The sequence below is a fragment of a genome, unplaced genomic scaffold (genome assembly GCF_019419815.1).
Source record: "Pyrus x bretschneideri cultivar Hongxiangsu unplaced genomic scaffold, Pyrus_bretschneideri_v1 Contig21, whole genome shotgun sequence".
NCBI lineage: Eukaryota > Viridiplantae > Streptophyta > Magnoliopsida > Rosales > Rosaceae > Pyrus > Pyrus x bretschneideri.
In genome coordinates this window covers 4,718,186-4,742,001 of record NW_025999513.1, presented here as the reverse complement: position 1 = coordinate 4,742,001, position 23,816 = coordinate 4,718,186, and the positions used below count along the sequence as shown (strand labels likewise).

The 23,816-nt window shown below is 38.8% G+C and overlaps 1 protein-coding gene across 1 annotated transcript; it reads left to right on the top strand.

Moving 5' to 3' along the window:
- Positions 1-101: 101 nt before the first annotated feature.
- Positions 102-22,132, top strand: LOC103958546 (chromatin structure-remodeling complex protein SYD). The gene is made up of 35 exons (XM_048584508.1): positions 102-254; positions 1,076-1,190; positions 1,307-1,368; positions 2,069-2,157; positions 2,273-3,094; positions 3,480-3,655; positions 5,159-5,325; positions 5,430-5,494; positions 5,603-6,166; positions 6,336-6,505; positions 8,311-8,408; positions 8,885-9,070; positions 9,226-9,406; positions 9,491-9,685; positions 9,753-9,796; positions 10,085-10,141; positions 10,339-10,435; positions 10,522-10,694; positions 10,778-10,991; positions 11,135-11,260; positions 11,358-11,447; positions 12,916-13,032; positions 13,110-13,190; positions 13,347-13,454; positions 13,606-13,775; positions 14,406-14,484; positions 14,583-14,657; positions 14,818-14,915; positions 14,994-15,101; positions 15,661-15,718; positions 15,850-16,080; positions 16,195-17,407; positions 17,506-20,795; positions 21,136-21,454; positions 21,536-22,132. The coding sequence occupies exons 2-35, from the start codon at positions 1,086-1,088 to the stop codon at positions 21,916-21,918; spliced, it is 10,011 nt and encodes a 3,336-aa protein (XP_048440465.1). The 5' UTR covers positions 102-254; positions 1,076-1,085; the 3' UTR covers positions 21,919-22,132.
- Positions 22,133-23,816: the final 1,684 nt, after the last annotated feature.

The following is a 23,816-nucleotide window of genomic DNA, read 5'->3' as shown; positions in this document are numbered from 1 at the left end:
AACGGAGGTTTACAAAATGTACCGAATCAGCTAAATAATCGATAAGCACTAACCACTAAGCACAAAGGGCTCTCCGTTAATTTAGACGGAGTTAAAGTCTCTCACACAATAACGGACAGAGAGCAGCTTCCTCAAATTACATCTCTGAGGGCGAGGGCTTTCACAATTGCGTCTTCTCGCTCTGGTTCTTATTGATGAAGCTGTCCAGCTTGCAGCAGCGTCTCCGTCGAATTCCGGGTCGGATCTCCGATTAGGTAAACCTTTTTGCCTTTCAAGCTGCCGCTTCTTAGTATTTTATATTGCCGTCCACAATTTTTTACTGTTTCCGAACTCAGTCACCGAAAGTTGATGAATCGAATTCGAATACGGGCTGTCAGTGTCAGTTTTTATTTTCGAGACCGAAATTTTGCTTCTTAAATATCATTTTCTTGGGTTTTGGGACAGGAGTTGCCTGTGTTTTACTAATTTTCAGCTCAACTTTCCTGCAAAAGGGCCAAGGTAGGGTTTTTGTAAAAAATTAGGGGTTTTTTTTGGTTCTAGTATATGAAAATTGACTTGGGTTTTTGTTTAAAGTGAATTTTGAAAAGTGGGTTTAAATTGACAGTATCATTGCTTTAGCCAGTTTTGGAAATTAGTTAGAAAGGTATATGGGAAGTAGAAGTAGCAATCTAATTGATCCATTTCTCAAATAGAAAGTTTATATCGGCACCATTTGATGTTTTAATGAATTGTTTACTTTACCTAAATAAAATGCACTTATTTCGTCTGCAATCAATGCTTCTCTCTTTCCCTCTCAGTAGTTGAGGGGGAGAGTAGTTGTGTTTTTGTCTTGTAACACTTCTAGTCATGGGTGTTTATGAGATGTCGACAAGCGGCTGTAATTGCTAGGCGATCTTTGTGGTATTTTCCCCCATTTGATGCTGAAAGCTATTGGTCACTACTGTACATCAAAACTGTAATTCTCAACCATAAATATGCATTGAGCATCTGATTCCAAAAGTTGAACCAGAAAATTGATTGATTGACTATGCTCTGATAGTTATACTGTCCTTTGATTTCACTAATTGCATGGCAGTTCGAATGAGATGGCATCTTCACATAATGTCGAGTTGGAAGCAGCCAAGTTTCTCCACAAACTCATTCAAGATTCTAAAGATGAGCCTGCCAAACTTGCTACGAAGCTTTATGTGGTTTGTGCAGTTTTCTCTTGACAATTGGTCTTTTTATCTCACCCCGCCCTCTGTTCGCTCCTATTTATTGACGCGCATGTACAAATATTTATTTGCTTTGTGTTTGGGAAATGCAGATACTACAACACATGAAGTCAAGTGGCAAGGAACATTCCATGCCATATCAAGTGATATCAAGGTAAAGGTTAATCATTGTTCACCTTATTTGATGGTATTTTGTTAATTCCGGACTTATATTTAGGACACTCAGAAATTTTAAGATTGCATTAGTTATCTAGACATGTGAAAGAGTTTCAAAACTGTGCTAGCATTGTTATCATTTTACATGGTGAATCCTAAAGATAATTTACTTAATTATCTGGTACCATCGAGCTTGCAGTGTCCAAGAAAATAAGTTTTCTATACCTTATTAATCTGGAGGATGAATCTGCCTTTTCTTTTATTCGGGTATTTACCCCACATAGTGGGGATAGTTGTACTATATCCAATAATATTGGTTAGGTAGTTAAATAGTTTACATAGTTTTTGGCAAAAAATAAGCTTAGTTCAAGACTAAATTGCTTTAGTATGGAGATCATTTTACATTAAGCTATGTTTCTGTTTTTTTGCGTTTAGCTTTTCTTATCACTACCTATTGTTTTAATTTTTTTTTCAACACTCCTATTTTTCATGGGTTTTCTTTCTGTTTTGGTATTTCAATTTTTTCTGCGTATATGTCGACTCATAACCTGAAAATTTTGATTTGTCATAGTCATAGCTGATTTGTGAATTGGGTCTTCCTTCATCATCTTCATTTATTTGGGGACTGGGAGAGAGAAAGGGGGAGAGGGGGGGGGGTCTTATACTTTTCTCTTACTTATCTTCCTTGATCCACTTAGGGCCATGGAGACTGTTATTAATCAGCATGGTCTTGATATTGAAGCTTTGAAGTCGTCACGCCTTCCTATGTCTGGTGGAACTCAAACAGGTAATTTTTCAGTCACATTGTGAGGTCAATCAGTCAATGTCGTTTTATTTCAATCAAATTGGCTCATTATACTATCTTGGCCAGCGTGAGGTAATTGGCAGCCATTTTTCTGCAGGTTCTTCTCATGCTGTTGGTGTTGCAAAAGATTCCAAAGCAGGCTTGACCGAAAACGAGATGTCTAATATGGACACATTTTCTTCAAGCAGACCACCTGTTGGTCCTAGCAGTACAGGGAATGATTATTATCAAGGATCTGCAACTCATCGGAGCAGTCAGTCTTTTGATCATGAAAGTCCATCTAGTTTAGACTCTAGGTCTACCAATTCACAGTCACAAGAAAGGCGTGACGCAAACAAACAGGTGAATCGAAAGGATGGTAAAAAACCCACCACTAAGAGGAAGAGGGAAGATACATCCATGCCTATGGAACTGCATCCTGAAAACCCTCAACATCTTGATACTGGAAACGCTGCAGTTACTACAAGGAAGGGAAAGATAAACAAGGTCGAACCACTGGCTGGTTTCTCAAGTAAAGGTGGTGAAAATGCTAATTTTAATATTGGTCTGAGTGGTGGTCAAATGGAACATTTTACATCGTTCTCTGGAAGCATGAGACCACTGCTCAGAGCCAAGCAAGAAGGTCAACCTTCAGAAAAGCAGTTGGATGTGACAAATACTAGCAACTCGGTGTCTCGGGCTCTGAGTTCAAATCACCCTGAAGAAATGGAAGTTTCCTCTACTCATAATGCGTTAGCACAGCAGCAAGCCACTTCTCTAACTCCTACACATGACACTAGGGGCATATGGAATCAAAGTAAAGCTGGGTTTCCATTTGAAAAATCTCAAGTTCCCAGATTTTCTTCTAATGTTGCCGTCCCAGGTAATATTTCAGCAGAGATTCCAATGCAGCAGTCAACATCTCCATCACCTGGATCAAGTAAGAACTTGGAAAGAAGTTGATATTATTGTGGAATTAACGCGTTGCAAATCAATGCATCTGAAATTTCAGCTTGCAAAATTGAAGAGTTTCCAAATATAACTGGTATAAAATGGTATTAAAAAAACATGGACCCGACTGTGTCCTTAAACAGTATCCTCTCCGTGGGATTATTTGATTTGATAACAACTTCGGTTGAATTATTTTGAAACATGACTTATCTATATTTTGGAATGATATCTTCTCCGCTTTCTTTTGTATTGAATTAATATACGAACAAATAAATGATTCTTAAATGAGGTTAATCTTATTAAGGCTGAAACTCTTCTACTATATCCTGGGTTTTTGAGTAATTAAGGCTCACATGGTATTCTTGGAAATTCAGGCTCTTTTGGCAAGATTCAAGGAGGCGTGCCAGTTGCATCTGGTTCATTTCAAGTAGCAGAACCTGGATTCTCAAGTCCAATCCATTACAGCAGCACATTGGCCTCAACTGGAAAGGTCTCTGAGCATGATGGAGGAAATACTGATATACTAGCTGATGCAAATAAGACATCTCAGGTACTTAATCTATATCCATTCTGTTCTCCACTTATTGGAAAAACAAGGGTGTTGTACGTACCCTTGTCCTTCATGCTGAATTAAGTTGTTTCTAGCATTCTTACTTGATATATATGGAAAAGACATACTAAAAGAAAACATAGCTCGTACAATATACTTTCTATTTGTGTGTCTTTCAGATCTTATGGAAACATTTAGTTTTAAGAAGGGTTTTTATCGCAAATGGTCCCTGACATTGATCCAACTCCTCATTTTGGTCCTTGAGTTTCAAAATCGGTAAATTTGGTCCTTGACTTTCACAACCGCACATCAATTTAGTCCTTCTGTTAAAATTTTGTCAAATTTTCTATTAGTGTGCTGATGTGGCACATGATGGGTCCCATTAATCCAATCATATGGCGCCACGTGGATTAACTGTAAGCAACTATTTTTTTAAGATTTACAACCTAAAGTAAAATAAGAAACTAAAAACCAAAACTAAAAAAAGACATCATCGTCTTCAACTGGGTATGCTAAAAAAGAAAAAGGAAGGCACCATGACACCACTAAAGCACTTGGCCTCCCTAAACTCACTCCACATTGTCTCCAGTTTTTTATAATCCTATCAAATTTGAATTGAAGTTAGATTTGATTTTATCTAATTTAGATTGAATTTTTTCCCAATTGGGGTTGTGGGATGCTAGAGAAATGCCAGCACGGAATACTCATCATTTAGTTCTAACCAAATTGGACGTTCAGTCTTCAGCCGAGATGTAATTAGTTGGATTCAACGGAGAGCCACAACCAAGTAGTGGGTGGTGGTTGATTGGACCTCAATTCCTTCCAAACCCATGTCTTCAATTGCTTCGTCCACGGCCCACCTCTCTTCTTCCTCCAGGAACCTCCTCTCCCTCCAATGGCTCCAAGAACTCGTTGATTTCTTCCTCTGCATTCACCGAGAGTTCGAAACCCTCCTCTTCTTCCTCCACCAAAACCCACATCTCCAAACCAATTGTATTCATCTGGGCTGTACCTTCCTTTTTTATTAGTGTTTATTTTGTTTTATTAATTTTAGTTTTAAATCTTATACAAAAATGGTTTTTATTGAATAATCCCCATGGCACAATATGATTGGATTAGTGGGACTCATTGTGTGCCACACCAGCACACTAACAAAAAATTTGCGGAATTCTAACGGAAGGACCAAATTGATGTGCGCTGGTGAAAGTCAGGGACGAAATTTATCGATTTTGAAATTGAGGGACCAAAATAAGGAGTTGGATCAATGCCAAGGACCATTTGTGATAAAAACCCATTTACGAATGTGTATATGGCATGTGGTTTGTCTGAGTTAGATCTTTCTTTTTTTTTTCATTTTAGCAGTCTGCTTAAATGGCATTCCTCATGTTTAGTTAATACCGGTATATTATCTGGAAATCTGTTCCGCACATGAAATTATTTGTCCTTTGCTGTTTGAAAGCTTGTGCATGTGCTGTAATTTGCGTTTGACACATTTGTTCATAGGCTGGCAGGCAAAATAGTGCTGTAGAAATGAGTGTGCTGAGAAGTGCAGCTATGAGAGATACTGGTAAATCTCCAGTTCACTTGGCTTCTGGATCTCCTGGCACACCTTTCCAGGAACAGCAGTTGAAACAGCTCAGAGCGCAGTGCCTTGTCTTTTTAGCCTTCAGGTAGATAGTTATATTTTGGATCTGATGTTCTCCTATTTGGTCAAGATGCTATCCAGTTCAAATCTTTGTCTTAGTTGGGTTAAATTCTGGTGTTTTGCGTGCAGAAATGGTTTGATGCCAAAGAAGCTACATCTTGAAATTGCACTCGGTAACATTTTCCCTAAAGAAGGTAACTATTTTCATTTTTTTCTAAATCCTCAATTTTTACTGACTTGCTGCCCCAGAGTTGAATAACTTTGTATTATCGGCCTTGATGTATTAATGTAAAAAATTTCAGGTGGCAATACAGATGGGCCTCATAAAGAGTTCATCGACCACAAAGGAAAAACACAGTTTTCAAATGAGCCAAATATCATTTCTGATGCTACTACACCATATGGAAGGCTTAACAATGAGAGGGACACTGATAAAATGCTGCCCAGTGCCTTGTCCACTGGAAAAATCCCTGAGACTAACTCTTTGTCCAAAGAAACCGAAAACCCAAAAATGGAAGAAAGGAATGGCCCACCTCCAGATGACTTTGTACTTGCAGAAGAAAGAAACCATCTTCTTGGTTTACAGAAACCAGAATCTGAGATACAGACCCAGGAGACCACAATCTCGCCGGCATGTTTAACTATTGCATCACAGCATCCCGAATCTTCAGGTGCAAGGAGTGGTTCAACTGTCATTAATCCCTTGAACAATGTGGAAAATGGACATTTGCAAGTTGCAAGGGCTAGCCAAACCTCTTCTTTTTCACTTAGAGATCCTTGGAAACCAATTTCTGGAATTGGAAATGACCAACACACAGCAGTTGCATCAAAGGATGCTCAGATCATGCCGAAACATATGTCTCAGGGTGAGAACAATATATTTAAATCAATCTGTCCTTTTTCTTTCGTGTGATCTTGCTACTTCTGGTAATTATGGTGTAGATGGTTCATAGGTATTTGTATTTCAGAAGAAATGCTTTTTGAGAGTAAGAAATCATTTGTGAATCTCTGAAAAAGACCTTTTTTCAACTGCAGGACAAGTAAAGAACGACAACCATACTGACTTGCCACCTTCACCAAAGTACACTATGTCAGAGAAGTGGATTATGGATAAGCAGAAAAAGCAGCTTTTGGATGAACAAACTTGGATTCTAAAACAGCAAAAAGCGAAGCAAAAAATTGCGACATGTTTCCACAAGTTAAAGGTCTGTTATAAAAGCATTATGTGTCTTCAAATATTGGTTGTTCTTTTATTACCCCAAAACATAATTTTCTTAATTCTTGCCTGGTAATTGTTATGGTCTTAATTTGTAGTTACGGAGGTTTTTTTTTTTTTTTTTTTTTTTATATTCTCGTGGGGAAAAGATAGAGGGGTGGGCCCGGGGGGGGGGTGTTGTTGGGGTTTGAGGGGTTGCTGTAAAGCTGAAATTCAGCGATACCTTAGTTCCCTAACTGGACTTTTGTGAAATACAAAAGGGATCATCTTCACACATTTCAAGTAGAATTATGCTGATGCAGGTGTTGGTTAGGCCATTTGGCTCCCAAGTTTGAGCCCCTCTCTACCAAATTAGAGTAGTTTATACTATTTAGAAAAAGTATTATGCTGATGTGTACTTTAAAACTGATCCATCTGTGTTAGAAGTTTCATGGGGAATGATTGATTTTTGACTTAAAAGAATAATATATCTAACTTAAGTGGTTAATATGGAACAATGTCCAGAATGCCATGTGCCATGTATGTCTTCTATGAAAACAATGGAGCCATCCAGAAAAGTTAACCATGTATAGATTTTGTGGTTTTTTTCTTTGTTAGAGTAGCATTAAGAAGGTTTTGGGGGGTCGGGCTTAAAGGCAATAGCTCTAAAATTACTTGATCATGTTGTGAATCTTGCACTTAAGAATGGGAAAAACAAAACAAACTCGGGAAATCAAAAACAAAATAACCAAGATAAGTAACACAAAGAATTAATGTGGTTCGGCTATATGTGCCTATGTCCACGGGACAGCAACAACAATCTTTCACCATATCAATAATGAGTACAATCAATAATCTTGCCAAGTCTCTAGAATTAAGAACTTGACAATAAACCCGAGAGAACAAGAACAAGAAATACACTCTTTATCTCTTTTCTTTTCTCTCGCACACACTTTGCCCTTACAATATTCTCTCACTCTAATCCCTTGAGTGGTATACAACTTATTGTTTTGCTCCCATTCAAAACCAGTACAATAGCCCCTTTATATAGACATAATAAAGGTCATCTTCAATAAGGATTACTATTCTTAATTTGAATCTAGTTATGAATCTTTCTCCAATTGAGAAACTAACTCCAATTGGATAAACAACTCCAATTGGGAAAGCCACTAAATCTTCTAAGTCTATAATTCCTAATAGACTTAGGACAACGCATCGTGGGCTGGAAAAACCCAACAGATCATAGGTGCATCTCTCTGCTGGAAGAATAGAAGAATCAAATTATTTGGGCCAGTTTACTTATTCAGTAAGTTGGCACGTCATAGCTTGTATGAAGCACAGATCACGTAGTAAGAGATGCATAAAAGAGAACATAACCAACCATGCACTGCCGTGCTTGTTTTGTTATGAATTTCATCACAACTGTGTTTACATGGTGCTGTACAGAGTTCCACAAGAAACGGTTTGGGCACATCGTAATGTTCACATCACTGAAGGGATAATTATTTTATTGTTATTTTTCATGTGCTTTCATTATTCCTATAACTCACCCTTCAAACAATACATCCGTTATGGAAAGGAGTTTACTCAACTACTTATCTTGTTTGCTCTGTATTCTTGAAGTTGTTAAATGATCTCCGTGTCATGTTTTGACCAAATGCTTATCCTATATTTACTCAATTCTCATCTATATGTGAAATTCGTGAATATATCTTTGCAAAAAGATAAATTCAACTAGATGGCTGGTGTGATAGGTTCATTTATCCTATTTTTAATACTGTTTTTGCCTCATGTAGTGCGTTTTACTACTTGTAGGAAAATGTGAGCTCCTCTGAAGATATATCTGCAAAAACAAAAAGCGTCATAGAACTGAAAAAACTACAACTCTTGGGGCTGCAACGCCGTCTCCGGAGGTTATTGATTATCCTATACAGGCTTCCAAGTGAAGACCAATTACTCCTCTGTCCCTTTAAAAAATTATCTGTGCTGCAGAAACATAAATTTTAAGTACGGCTTTAATGCTTTCTTACGAAATTATTTGGAAATGTTTTAATGCTTTTCTATAAAAATTTAACCATTTAATGCTTTCCTACTTCTCAGGTGTTTGCATTCAATTGTTTCTCTTATTTTTAAATCTAAAATTATGAAGTATTTCATATCAAATTCATTTAAAGAGATGACGGCTTGTGGAAAAAGTGGAAAGAAATTATTCAAGTTTTTCACAGTGGGTAAAATTCTTTTGGATTCCTGAAAAGGAAGCGTGGACCATTAATTTGGGACAGAGGGAGTATATATTTATCTTTTCAGTCTAATTAGTGCAATTTTTTTTCTGTATAATTTGTTTTATTTCTCAGACACTTAAAAACCATGTTTTGACTCGTTTTGGCAGTGAATTTTTGGGTGATTTCTTCAAACCAATCAGTACTGAAATGGATCACTTGAGAAGTTGTAAGAAATATAGACATGGTAGGAGGATTAAACAACTTGAAAGGTTTGAGCAAAAGATGAAGGAAGAGCGACAAAAGAGAATTCGGGAGAGGCAAAAGGAGTTCTTTGGTGATATCGAGGTTCACAAGTACGTGTTTTATCTTTGTCCAGTGCGTGTCAACATTTTTAGCATTCTATGTTTTTGAGGAGCTGTAGTAGTCATTTATTCTATTTCTCATAGTCAATTCAGTTTCCAAAGTGTGCTGTGCGGTTTTCTCACTTGCTTTCTAATCTGTACTTCAGGGAAAGACTGGATGATGTGTTTAAACTTAAGAGAGAGCGCTGGAAGGTTTTCAATAAATATGTGAAGGAGTTCCATAAAAGGAAGGAACGTATCCATCGTGAGAAGATTGATAGGATCCAACGTGAGAAGATAAATTTATTGAAGATCAATGACGTGGAGGGATATCTGCGAATGGTGCAGGTATGTTCTAAAGTTTTATTGACTTCGGCATTGCATCTTAAGTTTACTCTTTTTTTTACATAACATTTTTGGAACTCATGCTAGGATGCCAAATCTGACCGTGTTAAGCAACTTCTCAAAGAGACTGAGAAATATCTTCAAAAGCTCGGTTCCAAACTACGAGATGCAAAGGCTTTGGCAAGCCGGTTTGAGCATGATATGGATGATAGTGGAACTGCAAGTGTTGTGGAGAAGAGTGAGCCTACTTTTGAAAATGAAGATGAAAGTGACCAGGCTAAGGCAAGTTTATTCTCTGTGCACTTCACTTCCTAGTTAAGTCCCCGCTAATTTTGTTATTGTTTTGCAGCATTACATGGAGAGCAATGAGAAGTACTATTTGATGGCTCATAGGTACTGATACGGCTTCTTTATCTTGGGTTTATTTTTTATTAAACTTTATTTGCTGCTTTGGAATAGCTATCCCTCACTACCTAACATTTATTTAGTGGTGGTTGAACTGAGCTAAGCTCTGGTTCCTTTTACTAATCCCTCTTTAAAAAATTTCCTTTCTGACCATAGCTCTTGGAACATTAATTCTTTATAGAAATAAAGTCTTGCTTTCTTGAGGCTGTCATTTGTACTGCTTTGTCCTTTACATGGTCTGCCAAAGTATCTTACAATCAACATTGGCTTTTGCAGTATAAAAGAGACTGTCGCTGAGCAGCCATCTATTCTTAATGGTGGAAAATTGAGAGAGTGAGTAGAATGTGCTTTGTCATATTAATATATTTGTAAATATAATATATTTTTGGTGGTTGGGGATGGAAAAACGTTTGAATTTTATTTTCCTCAACTTTAAAATGGTCTAATTTAAGAACAATTTTAGAATTGTCGTATCCATTGGAAAAAATTGAGGAAGTGTTTTGATCAATAACAGTATTTTTGATCTTCAGGTATCAAATGAATGGCTTAAGGTGGTTGGTGTCACTATACAACAATCATTTGAATGGTATTCTGGCTGATGAAATGGGACTAGGTAAAACTGTTCAGGTAGGGATTGATACTCGATCTACCTAGACTTATGGCATTTTGTTTCCTGTTTACACATGTAAACTCTGTAACATGTTTGTTTGTAGGTAATATCTTTAATTTGTTACCTGATGGAAACAAAAAATGACCGAGGACCTTTTCTAGTGGTTGTGCCATCTTCAGTTTTACCTGGATGGGAGACAGAAATTAACTTTTGGGCCCCTAGTATTCTTAGAATTGTCTATGCTGGCACCCCTGAGGAGAGACGTAGGCTATTCAAGTAATCACATAAAACCAAACAGCTACTTCATTTTGTGTTATACTTTTGGTATACAGTGGCTCAGGAGTTACTTTACATTGCAGGGAAAGAATAGTTCAACAGAAATTTAATGTTCTCCTTACGACATACGAGTATCTGATGAATAAGCATGACAGACCTAAACTAAGCAAAATACATTGGCATTATATAATAATTGATGAAGGTCACCGGATAAAGAATGCTTCCTGCAAGCTAAATGCCGAGTTGAAGCATTATCAGAGCTCTCACAGATTGCTGTTAACTGGAACCCCATTACAGGTTTCAGGCTTTTATTATCTTGTGCCCTTCTTTTGTTGTTGTTTGCACTCATTTTCCGTTATGGTGTAGTAAATGTGTATTGTCTTACCTTGGTTGGCGTGCTAATGTGGTATCCTGATTACCTTGTATTTCTGTTTGATTAGAATAATCTCGAGGAGTTGTGGGCGCTATTAAACTTCTTGTTGCCAAATATTTTTAATTCATCAGATGATTTTTCTCAGTGGTTCAACAAACCATTTGAAAGTAGTGGTGATAACTCAGCTGAGCAAGTAAGCTTTGAAAGATTGTATGAGTCATTGACATTCTCTTATGACTCCTGTTACATTAAAATCTAATAGTTACATGTTGTTGGCTTATGTTGACAAGGCCTTGCTGTCTGAGGAAGAGAATTTATTGATCATAAACCGTCTTCACCAAGTACTTCGACCATTTGTCCTCCGTAGGCTGAAGCATAAGGTACCGAAAATGTGTTTTTAGCTTATCAATAGCATTTGCCATTTGGAAAGTGCTTTTTTGGTACATATTGCCATATTGGATTCTTATGTCTTGTGTGGATTTAGTATCCCTATTATGATGTGTAGACATACAGGCATGCATCCGTGTTTGGGGTTCTACCATGCTTGTGGTTCTCTGGAGTTCTTTGTGTATCCATTTATGTTGTTTCTCCGGGCAGGGAAACTTTTGTGTCATCATAACTTTTGTAAATGACTTGGAATGCTAACATTGTGCCTTTTCAATGAGAATGTCATACATCCCAGTCATTTTAGAAACTAAGGGGCTCCTTAGTGGGCAGGACTAGACTGGAGTGAACTATTATTTTGGGCTGGTCTGACCTTAATTGGACCCAATCTAGTATTTTCTTATGTTTGTTCAGTGTTGAACTAAGAAATTAGATAAATTTCTATATATTGTTATCTTGTATTTAGCATGTGAACTGTACTGCTGTAGTTCTTAAGACTTAAATGACCATATATATATATATATCAACTACGATAATTTTCCAAATATATTGAAACATCTGAGGTAACAAAAATTAATTAATATGAATGAAATGTCTCAAGTAAACTGAACATCGATAAATAGTATAGATTTTGTTTCTTCAATGAACTCAGTTTTTATTTTTATTTTTTATTTTTATTTTTTTGAGGGAACAATGAACTCAGTTAAATAAGTTCATTTATTTTATTCCAAGCCAACTTTTATCACCTGCATCCAGCTTTTATCCAGAAATTAATAATTCATAGCCCCAAGCCATACATTTCAACTGCAGCCAGCTTTGTTCTTTGGCTTCCTTCATTTGATGATAAAACTTAGATAACGTAGTCTGAGTTTGATAAAAGCTGATAAAATGTATCCCGGCTTAACCCTACCAAAATAAGCAGACAGAATAAGCGGGTGGAACCCCCGCGTCTTCTCTTAAGTGGACCTGCCCATTGTAGTCTATGTAACTACCAAACATGTGACTAATTCTTAAATAAGCCAGTCCAGCCTCTTATCCGGGCTACGTGTGCTCGTAAAGGATTTAGCTAGTTCTATACTAGGAATGCCGAGATGGCTGCTGAACAACAAAATCCTTGTTAATTTCATTACTTTTGTGTAGAAGGCACGTCTAGACTTGGCTGCTTAAGTAGGATATGCAAATGTAAGTTGATCATATGATTGATGAGGGCCTCATCATGAGGCCCAATATGACTGGACTCCTGAATATTTTATTTGGGTTCTTAGTGCCTTTACTGGTTGTATTTGATTTGTTATGGTGTTTGTTACATCGAGAAATTTTGGTATAAAATATATTGCTTCTGGGGCCTTGCTGACGTTTTATCGAAGTTTCTGTTTTATCATTAACAAACCATTTATTTTCTTAAACTTGAGTATGGCAAGTCACTATGTTTAATGTTGTGGAATTTTATATTCTTTTTGGCAGGTTGAGAATCAACTACCTGAAAAGATTGAGAGACTTGTAAGATGTGAGGCTTCTGCTTATCAGAAGCTTCTAATGAAGAGGGTAGAAGACAATTTGGGTACAATTGGAAATTCCAAGGTATTTTAATTCCACTTTCATTAAGACAGGTGAATTACAATGCATCTGTTATTATAATATCTGCATATTGGTTGCAGGCGCGGTCAGTGCACAACTCTGTTATGGAGCTTCGAAATATATGTAATCATCCATATCTCAGCCAGCTTCATGCAGAGGAGGTATGTTCTTTACCTGTTCATTTTAAGTTCTTATTTGCTCTCCTAAAGATACTGAAAGGGAGGAGAAGCATTGTTATCTTGTGCTCCCAAGGCTTTCCGTTGTTTTTCCTGAGTTCCCAATTAATATAAACTTCTTTATCTTATTGCTTCTTGTAGGTTGATAACTTAATACCAAAGCATTATCTACCCCCAGTTATAAGGCTTTGTGGGAAGCTTGAGATGCTAGATCGATTGCTTCCCAAGCTAAAAGAGACAGATCATAGGGTATGGAAGACTTTTTTTCCTGTCTCTAGCCACATGAATATTTTGTTTAACTATCCTCTCATTCTTTAATATGTATTCATGTCTCTTTCAAATATTCGAGTTTTTTGGTTTGACATTGGACTACAACTTAATGAAACTTGTCACTGTGTAGGTTCTTTTCTTTTCCACAATGACTAGGCTACTTGATGTTATGGAGGATTATCTTAACTATAAACAATATCGGTACCTTAGGCTGGATGGACATACATCTGGGGGTGATCGCGGTGCCCTCATTGATATGTTCAACAACCCGGATTCTCCCTTTTTTATATTTCTTCTCAGGTGATTCTTCATGTTTTGTGTAAATATTTTTGTATGCTTTGACTAGGTGGTTCAATAGTTACTGGAACCTCGGGTTCTTGGAGGTTATAAGATAACCATCCCCCCTCCCCCTTTTTTTCCACTTTTATATTTTTACCTGAGAAGTCAATAAGGGGTGAGATTTAGATTTACATATGAAGTGGAAGCAAAAAAGGGCGTGTTTGGTGGTGTCAAAACGACTTTCAGATAAGGGTGCCTTTTATTTCGTTTGTCTGAAATAGACATAGGTTTTTGGGGTTGAGAGGAGCACTTTATTACTTTCTTAGGAAGCACCGCTAGGTGCAGATGGAGGATGCATTTCATTTTTTATGAAAGTTCTTATGTGCCTCTAACAGATGCACCTTATACAGAAACACTCCCATATAGGGTCTAAAAATCCAGCATTAATTTTTTAATGTCACTGAGTTGTGCTACTGTCATGTTCTTGGCCTTAAAGCTAGGCTGCTTTGTGCTTGATTCCATTTTTAGGGGTTTGCTAGAAAGTAGAAAATGGAAACTATAAAAGCTTTGATGTGCTGTTCATATATCTTGATGTGTGTCTGCATTTGCTCTTGCCTGTTAATGTTACTGACATTCGTATGATTTTGATAGCATTCGGGCTGGTGGTGTAGGAGTAAATCTTCAAGCTGCAGATACAGTAATAATATTCGACACTGATTGGAATCCACAGGCAATTTACAAAATTACTGTTCATTAACTTAAATTTTGAGTTTATAACATACAATTCCAAGTCTAAAGTTTTTAGTTTTTTGGTTGGTAAATCTTCAGGTTGATTTGCAAGCACAGGCAAGGGCTCACAGAATTGGCCAGAAGAAGGATGTACTTGTGCTTCGATTTGAAACGGTAGGCACTTCCCCATTATTACTTCCCCTTTGTTTACAAGACAAAAGTACATCTATAAGCTATAACCACTCTTTCTCTTCTATTTACGTCTTGAAATTAAATTGTCCCTAATTTGGAGTCTTATATCTAACTGCTTGAGTTTTTTTTTCTTTTGCACAAGGTTCAAACTGTTGAGGAACAAGTAAGAGCTGCAGCTGAGCACAAGCTGGGAGTTGCGAATCAGAGCATTACTGCTGGTTTCTTTGACAACAATACAAGGTTAGTTGCCTATGTACTTGCTCTCTTGCATACTTCTAAAGCTGTTTCTAAGTTTTCTTGAAATTCTTTTTACCACAGTGCTGAAGATCGAAGAGAATATTTGGAGACCCTTTTGCGTGAGTGTAAGAAAGAGGAAGCTGCACCTGTATTAGATGATGATGCCTTAAATGATCTTTTAGCTCGCAGGTAGATAGTTTTATGCGACTGTTCATCTAAATAAGGTGGACTAGTTAGATGCATCGTTCCTGTTCCAGCTTAAGCATGTCCATCATAATAAAGAAAAAAAAAATCCATGCATGGGTTTCTTGAAAAGATGGAGCCACTGTAGACTATGGTACCTAATTGTTTTCTTTGATTTTGTTGATATTTAATGTTTGTCATAAGCAATGATGAGTTTACTGCCCTATTTTTTATATATTTATCCTCCGGGTAGAATTATCTACAAAATGAGAAGGTCTGGAAATTTCACAATCAAAAGTCATTAGCGTGTTGGAATTTGTTGCTGATTAAATTGCAAAACCATTGGTCTCCTGCCTGATTTTGTTTGTCACCGGTTTAAATGTCATTATTACTTCCACTTGTTTGAAAAGCTACCCCCTTTCAAATGAAGCAAAATTTATTTACTTATTTATCTGTTTGTTTGTTTGTTTGTTTGGTTTTTTTTTTTTTTTTTTTTTTTTTTTTTTTTTTTCCGCTTGATTTTTTATTTGGAGTAGAATATCAATGGTTGCCTCTTTTCTTGCAGTGAGCCAGAAATTGATGTCTTTGAATCAGTTGACAGAAGAAGGCGAGAACAAGAGATGGTATCTACTTAATCATTTGCAGTCAATGCTGTCTGTATCTTTGGTTTTACATTGTACAAGTATCCTTGTATATTATCGAAAGCTATTTACTTCTCTTAAGTGGCAGCTTTTTAAAAAATTTAATTTTGCAGGAAACATGGAGAAAGTTTGTATGTGTACAAGGCATGGATAGTTCTGAGACTCTGCCTCCCTTGCCTTCTCGCCTTGTTACAGATGATGACTTGAAGGAGTTCTGTGAAGCAATGAAGATATATGAGGTTCCAAAAACCGGTGAAAAGTCTAATGATGGGGTGAAGCGGAAGGGTGGGTCTATCGGGGGCCTTGATACTCAACGTTATGGCCGGGGAAAACGGGCAAGAGAGGTTTGTTTGTCATATTGGATTCTAGTAGCATAAATGTTTCCTCTCTATCCTTGTGTTTCTTATACCACAAACCTGCTAATTGATTATGAACCCTTTTCTTTGAATGCTTTTTAGGTGCGTTCATATGAAGAGCAATGGACAGAAGAGGAATTTGAAAAGTTATGTCAGGCTGAATCTCCGGATTCCCCCACAAAAACAAAAGAAGAAGTTAGAGAGTCAAACATGCCAAAAGTTGACAATGGGTCTGTGGTGGCTGTTTGTGAAACAGAACTTCCTGCTCCACTCCCACAACACATATCGTCACCCTCTGTGGACCTTTCCCAGATGCAACAAAGTAAAGAGGTTACCCCACCAGCTAAGCGAGGCCGTGGAAGGCCAAAAAGAGCAACATTAGTTCAATCACCAACTGCGATGGCTCTTACAGCACCTTCTGGAACTATTAAAGTGGATACTGGGTTGCAAAGAGGGATGGTATCTAGCCCTGCCACAAACTTGGTCCCTGGTTCATCAACTAGTTCTGCTAACGCACAGAGTATTGGAGGAATTGTACAACATACTAGTATTGTGGCCTCACCTAGTTCTCAGCCAATTTCTCCTAAACCTTCTGTTACTCCTGATTCTCAGACGACCACTGTTGGCCCTTTTCCATCAGCACAATCAAGAGGAAGAGGTCGGAAGACTCAAAGTGGACCAGAAGCACCCAGGCGTAGGGGAAGGAAACAGGCTCCAATTTCACCTGGTGTTGGAGTATCTGGTCCTGATCCAAAACAAAATGAAGCATCACAGAACACATCTGTGAATCCACTAGAAAATCAAGCCATTGGCATGAGTGGAACTGTTTCTAGTACTTCCGCAGTCCAACACCCTGATTCTTTTTCTGGTTCTGCTCCTTTACAAGTTGTGAGTGGGGCTGATCACCAAGTTGGTGATGCTGTAGCTTTGAGTTCGCAGCCAGCCCTTTCTTCTCCATCTGTTGCTCCTTTGTCTCAATCTTCTCCTTCCCCTTCTGTACCCGTGCAAACAAAAGGGCAAAACCGGAAGGCGCAAGGTGACGTAGGAGTACCGCGGCGTAGGGGGAGGAAACAGGCGCCAATATCACCTGCTGTTAGTGATGTGTTAGTTGGTCAAGATTTGAAACCCAATCTGCAACCACAGGATAAACCTGGGGATTCATCTGGAAGGAAAGACATTGCCATGCAAAGTAAGCAAGAGGCTGATGATTTAGCTGGTCAGGATCTGAACTTAACCGAAGAGTCAGTAAATTTTGCCCGAGCCAAGCAAATAACAAGCTCAACAATGATGCATGATACATCCGTCAGATCCCTTGGTAAATACTGTGCATATATGCACGACTGAATTTTTATTTGTTTACAACTGAATTCATCATTATATTTTCCTCACATGAATTAATTTAACATTTGACAGGTCCTGCATTGGGAGAAAGTCAAAAGGTTGTCACATGCAATTCTACTGTTACAGTGACTAAAGGTGCTGCAGCACCTGCTATTCCAATTCCCGTAAATGCACCTCCAGCAGTGGAAAACACCAGTGAGGCAAACTATGATGTTGCTAAGACTGCTCCTAGCTCTCAGTCAATGCCTACCAACCCTTCTGCTCCTCTAGCTTCTCAATCTCTCACTCCTTGCCCTTCTGAAACAGTACAAGTCAAAAGACAAGGTCGAAAGACTTCAAACAGAGCCGAAGCACCCCGTCGTAGGGGAAGGAAGCAGGCTCCGGTGTTACCTTCTGTTTCTGATGGTCCAGCAGGTCAGGATCCAAACTTAAGGTTTGAATCACAGAATGCATCTGTTGATTCATTCGGGAGTAAGTCTGCTGCACTGAGAAGTAAGCAGGGTACTGATGGACAGGAGTTGACAAATGGTTCTCAGGCCCAAGCAAGTCAAGCCCATTTAGCTAGCAGTTTAGTGAGTCATGATTCAAAGAGGAAAGAGGAGCCAGTCTTTTCAACCCACAGTAAGCAGCCTTCAAATTCTTCGTCAACACTTGACATTCCTCCAGGATTCTCTGATAAGAGTTCTGCTTTGGGCCGTATCCAGACTGCTGATGTAAGTGATGTTGCTCGTGTGATGAAGGAGGTCTTTTCTGGAACACGTTTGTCAAAAGCTAAAATTCCTGAGTCATCTGGGAGAGAAGGTAGGGTTGTCCCTTGTGTACCTGTATCAAGCAAGGCTCCTGTGGAATTAGCCAAAAACCAAAGTTTGGAGGATAAAGCATCTCCAATTGTGTCAACTTTGGAAACAGCAGCCCATGTACTTGACCTTCCAGCGAATTACGAGAAGCAATCCGGGACTGGTGTTAGTGCAGAACGGGAGAGGGACAAGCCACCTGCTTTGAATGAAACCCATGTTCCCATCACAAATATGGACCAACACGAGGGCAAGGCAGCTGTAGGCTCCACTAAAGAATTGGAAGACTCAAAACAACTCTGTGTTGATGGTTCGACTATGATGAGTAAAACAGATACTGTTGTTCAGACATTGGCTCGAGATGTTGATGTGCCTGCTTCTAGTATAGGCTCCTCTGGTGGGGAGATGAATTCATCGTTAGTATTGGAAAGTAACATTGAGCATCCTGAGGTGATTGGGAGAGATTCTGGACAGAAAATTGAATCTTTTTCAGCAGAGTCTAATAAATCCTCTTCTGTTGAGCAACCTTTAATTTCCAAGGATACTGATAATGCCAGTCTTCATCTTGGTGTTACGCCTCCTGTTCCTAGGGTCCCATTCGAGTCAAGCGAGGTGGGCCTTCCTGCCATGGTTGATTCTGAAAACAAAAAGGGGAGTTTTGCTAAAGAGAATCCAATATCCCCTTGTATTACTGAGGATGCCGGCTGTCATTCTGAAGACCCTTCACCTATTACTTCAAGTCCAGATCATTCAGTTGCTGCTCCTGGTGTTACTGAAATGACCAAAATAAATTCAGCAGACAAATCAGAGCATTCTTCAAAAGAGTCCCGAGAATCTTCCCCTCATGATAGAAAAACCATTGTGCTCACGTCATCTGAAAATGTTTGTCCTGGAGAAAGTGCACCCTCTTCTGTGGGTTTAGGGGATGTAGTGCCTCCTGTTATGGCTGAGAATAACCCTGGAAGAAAGAATGAACCTGCTTCAGAAGGTTGTACACAATATTCTCCTCTGAGCCATGAGAATTCCACAATTATTCCCTCAATGCTAAATATTGATTCTGGACGGGGTTCTCTTGACAAAGTTGACATGCCCTTTACAGAATCTGGAGTTGTTAATGATATTTGTTTAAATTCAGAAATTTCATCCAAGATTGTTGATTCTGAAGCTTCTCATGAATCAGTTGGTGGTGCTTCAGGAAGTAATACCACTGTTCATGTTATTCCTTCTGAAAAGGGCATCTTGGAACTTGGAACTGAAATGATTGGGGATGGTAGTATTGATGCTTGCAATAAGGAAGTGGTCCCTGCTGAGGGTGATCAAATGGATATTTCTCATGCTGTTAGTTGTCCACATGAAGAAGTATTGGAAATGGTTTTACCCTCATCTTCTTTGATAGTGGCGGGAAAAATTCATGAATCATCTGACAGAGCTCAAGTTTCTCAGGATGGTAAATTCGTATCAGAAGATAAATCAGAAGTCTTGTTGTCATCTTCTGTAGGGGAAGAGGAAACAGTGGAAGGCTCATCCATGAAATGCCAGAGTAGCAGCTCACAATCTCCAGTTGATCGGCATCACTGTGTCACTGAAATGGATGTTAAATCGCCACAACATATCTCTGAAAAAATTGATCTTCCTTCATCTTTAAATATGCAGGAAGAAAAGATTGAGGGTTCATCTGAGAAGAGGCCAAGTTGCAGCTCAGTACTACTGGAAGACGTCAAGGGTTCTGGAGCTTTAACAGTTCAAATGGATTTATCTCAGGTTCATGGACCTGTGCAAGAAAATATTTTATCAGAAGGTATGACTGAGGAGGGGATGACTAAGGATTTATCTAAGACTTTTCAAGTTTGCAGCTCATTACCTGTGGATGAACCAGAAATTTCTAGAGCTGAAAGAGATGCTCTAATTAATTCATCTCAGATTGATGAGAATCTACCAGAAGGAGATAGTGACATATCTGGAAAGTGTCTACTCGGCAGTCCAGTACCAGTGGAAGAAGACAAGATTGATGGAACATCTATGGAACATTTAGGTGGGAGATCAGACTTACTGGGAGAATCGAAAGGATCTGATACTGAAATGGATGTTTCTCTGGTTAGTGAGCTCCGACCCGAAAATATATCAGAAAATGTTATTGTGCCATCATCTACTGTTGCAGTTAAGGAAGGAAGCAGTCCAGCCAGATCAATAATGTTGGGGGACGCATCTGAAGCTTTAGTTTCTGATAAAATTGTTGTCTCTGAGGTTGACACGTTTGTGCCTGAAAGGATGTTAGAAAATCTGCCTTTATCTTCCTTGACAAAAGAGCAGGAAAATGCTGAGGGCTCTTCTGAGAAAGGTCAAGATGGCAGCTCAGTACAACTTGAGGAATCAACTGGGAAGGAAGATGAGATGGGTCATCTAATGGAAACACCCAGATCTTCTGGGGATTTGCTTGTAAAAGAAAGTGTTGATTCCGAAGAGGAGGTTCAGCAGTTATCCAAGAAGCATCCTATAAGCAGTTCAGCGCCGCTGTTGGAATCATTGATTTCTGAACCTGAGACAAGTGATCATTCTGATGCATCCAAGGTTCGTTGCACTCATTAGGAACTAAGATAAACACTTTTTTGTCAATTGTATTTTTTTCAAATAAATAGGTGTGTACCTTAATGCTGGAAGCTAGGCTTGTGTTTCAAAATTACAAGAGCAAACCTCACCACCACCACACCCGCTCCTCTTTTCACCCAGCAAAACAAAACCTGTCTTATCTCAGAGCTTCCTACTAAACAGAATTATAAACTGTAATATCTCAAAGCATATAACAATAACTTGTGAAATTCAAATGCATACAAATGTCCACAGACAATCAAAAAGTTGGTTTATTGCTCTCAATTTCATTAGTAATGTATATATCATATGTACGACTCAGGTTGGCATGGTGCTGCTAGAAGATAGAATGGCGGAGGACGTTGACCTGCCTGCATCCTCCTTAGAGACAGAAGGAAGAGGTATGGATCATCCATCTGAGGTTCTAGATGGCAGCTCAGTGACGGAGGGTCCAAAAACAACTGTAGCTGACAAGGATACTCAGATGAATGCCCCTGATGCTTGTGAGAGGGAGCCAGAAGTTGTGTGTGAATCTGTGGATATGCCTCTGGTTACCTCGACCATGGTGGATGATGGTGTCAAAGGCTCGTCTGAAGCAGAGTTGGAATCTGAAGCTAAAACATTTGATGCGTCTCACGTTTGTGTGGAATTGCCAGAGAATGTGTCTGAAAGCATGGATCAAACTCCGGTTATCTTGATCAATCAGGGTGATGGTGTTGAAGGCTTATCTGAGGCAAGGCCTGTAGGCAGCACCGAATCACCAGAGTCATCAAGATCCGAAGCTAAAGTTGCTGATGCTTCTCAGTCTTCCGGGACAATCCCAGAAGTTGCATCTGAAAATGTGGATCAGCCTCCAGTTAACATGGCTGTGGAGGGTGACAACATAGAAGGCTTGTCCGAGGCAGGGCCTATGGGCAGCTTGGAAACACTAGAGGAGTCCAAATCTGAAGCTAAAGTGTGCGATACTTGTCAGGTTTCTGGGACAATGCCAGAAAATGCGTCCGAAGACATGGATATTCAGCCATCATTAATGGCGGAGGAGGGTGAAAAGGTGGGGTTACCAGCTGAGGGATCTGTTGGTGGTAGCCCAAGGGAACAGCCTTGAAGTTAATTAAGTGCCTGACAAGAGAGTTTTTGTACAGCTTCTTAGAGCATAAAAACACCTAAACCAACTATTCAGCAAATTATAGTTTGTCCCTTCAAAAGGGAATCAGGTTCCTAATTTGTATGTAGATAAAGTACTTTTTGGAAGTGTCTTCCATTAATTTAATCTGTCATGCCCTCCTTCTGGGTTTGCTGCCTTTTAGTTGGGTTTCGTACGCGCTCTTGTTGCTCGTTGAGAGTCTGTTTGGCAACGTTTTACAAAACGATTTTATTACAAAAGTGAGATGGACTCGGTTAGGCTGGACTGGACTGGACTAGACTTCAATAAATTTAGAGCTTTAATAGAAATGTTGAGGTCACTTAGCATTACGGTTTTACTAGCTAAGTAGCCAACTCCTAGTATAGATAATATCGTTTGTTTAAGAAAAAAAATATAGGGTTTAAATAACCGACTTCCAGCATCACATGTGCTTGTGTAGAAATTGCAAGGCAGCAAGTGTGGGTTTCTGGTTTTCACTCCAACCACCCTGGCGGCTCCACCTATAGCCGCCGTGGTTCATCGCCTTCCGTATTTCCTCCGTCGCCCTTACCATGCCAAGGGTGAGTCATCTTAATCCTATCGCTCCGCTACGAATAAGTGCATCCACCACCTCATACAACCTCATCCCCACCCCCTTTTTCACTACCCGCTTTTCTTGATGAGAAAATTTGTAGTGTAGCAGAAACATAGCCCGGTACACATGTCATAATACAATTTGGTATATTTTTTTTTCCTTTTTTTAGTTTCCAAACAATTGTATTATGATAGTTAGTGTACCGGACAGTGTTCTCGGCAATATTGAAAAATCTCTTTTCCCCGACATTTCGGAATCACATCTCATTTGGTTTGTAATGTTGACTCTTTGATTTAGAACATTTCTATTGGGTTTCTTAAATGAACTCCTGACCAAAATATGTGGAGAAGTTGGAAGATTTCTTCCCCAATCACACTCCCTATCATGCTCTTAGGATATATAACAAAATCTCTAGCAGCTCCTAAATCTAGGGAGTGAGAAATGAGCTCATAGCATTAATTATCATTGTTTTAATAATATCTTAAATAAAATATGAATTCCTATTGGTCCACAATTCTTAATTTCTTATGATTTCCTAAATTTGCGAGAATGGTTGAAATTTAGGGAGCTCTTAAAATAATTTTAGAATAATTTTAGTTAAATTTTGACTTAAAAATAGAGAGCTTGATTGAAAATGCTCTTAGTTTGTAACTTTTAACTTGTATCATGAATTTTGACGAATTGCTGCTTGGTATACCAAATGTGCGAATAATAAATGTTGATGGTAGGTAATAGGTATGGTAGACTACTAGAAGAAGTTTAGTTTTGCAAAATGTGTGTGAATGATGCCTTTGGAGTGGTCTTTCTCTCCCTTTGTGAAAGCTTTCTCTCCCCCAATGAGTCTTTCTCACCGACGTGTGAGTGGTTTTCATTTTCATCGATTTGCGTCGACGTCGGTCCTAGCTTTGGCTAAAGATCGGGTGTTTGCATCACCGCCCTTTTTGGCCCTTGTTAGTCCTCCCCATTGTTTGCCCTTGTTGGCGATGTTGCTCGTGAGTTCTTTCTACCAGCGTGCTTCCTTGGTCTCGTGGCGACGATCCTTGTGCTGGTCTTTGGAGGATGATGCGGCCTCTTTCTTCACCCAACTATTGGGTTCTTGCTTGCGTGATTCCAGATGCTTGTGGAGGGAGCCAGATCAAGATGATTGTCATGTGGTTTTCTGGTGCAGGCGACATCGTTTGCAACTTCAAGAAGCAATTTTCAAGTTTTAGGCCTTAAAAACTTATTTGGTAGGACTATTTTAAAAAACTGAACTCAAGATTAACTAAAAAAATATAGTCTATTC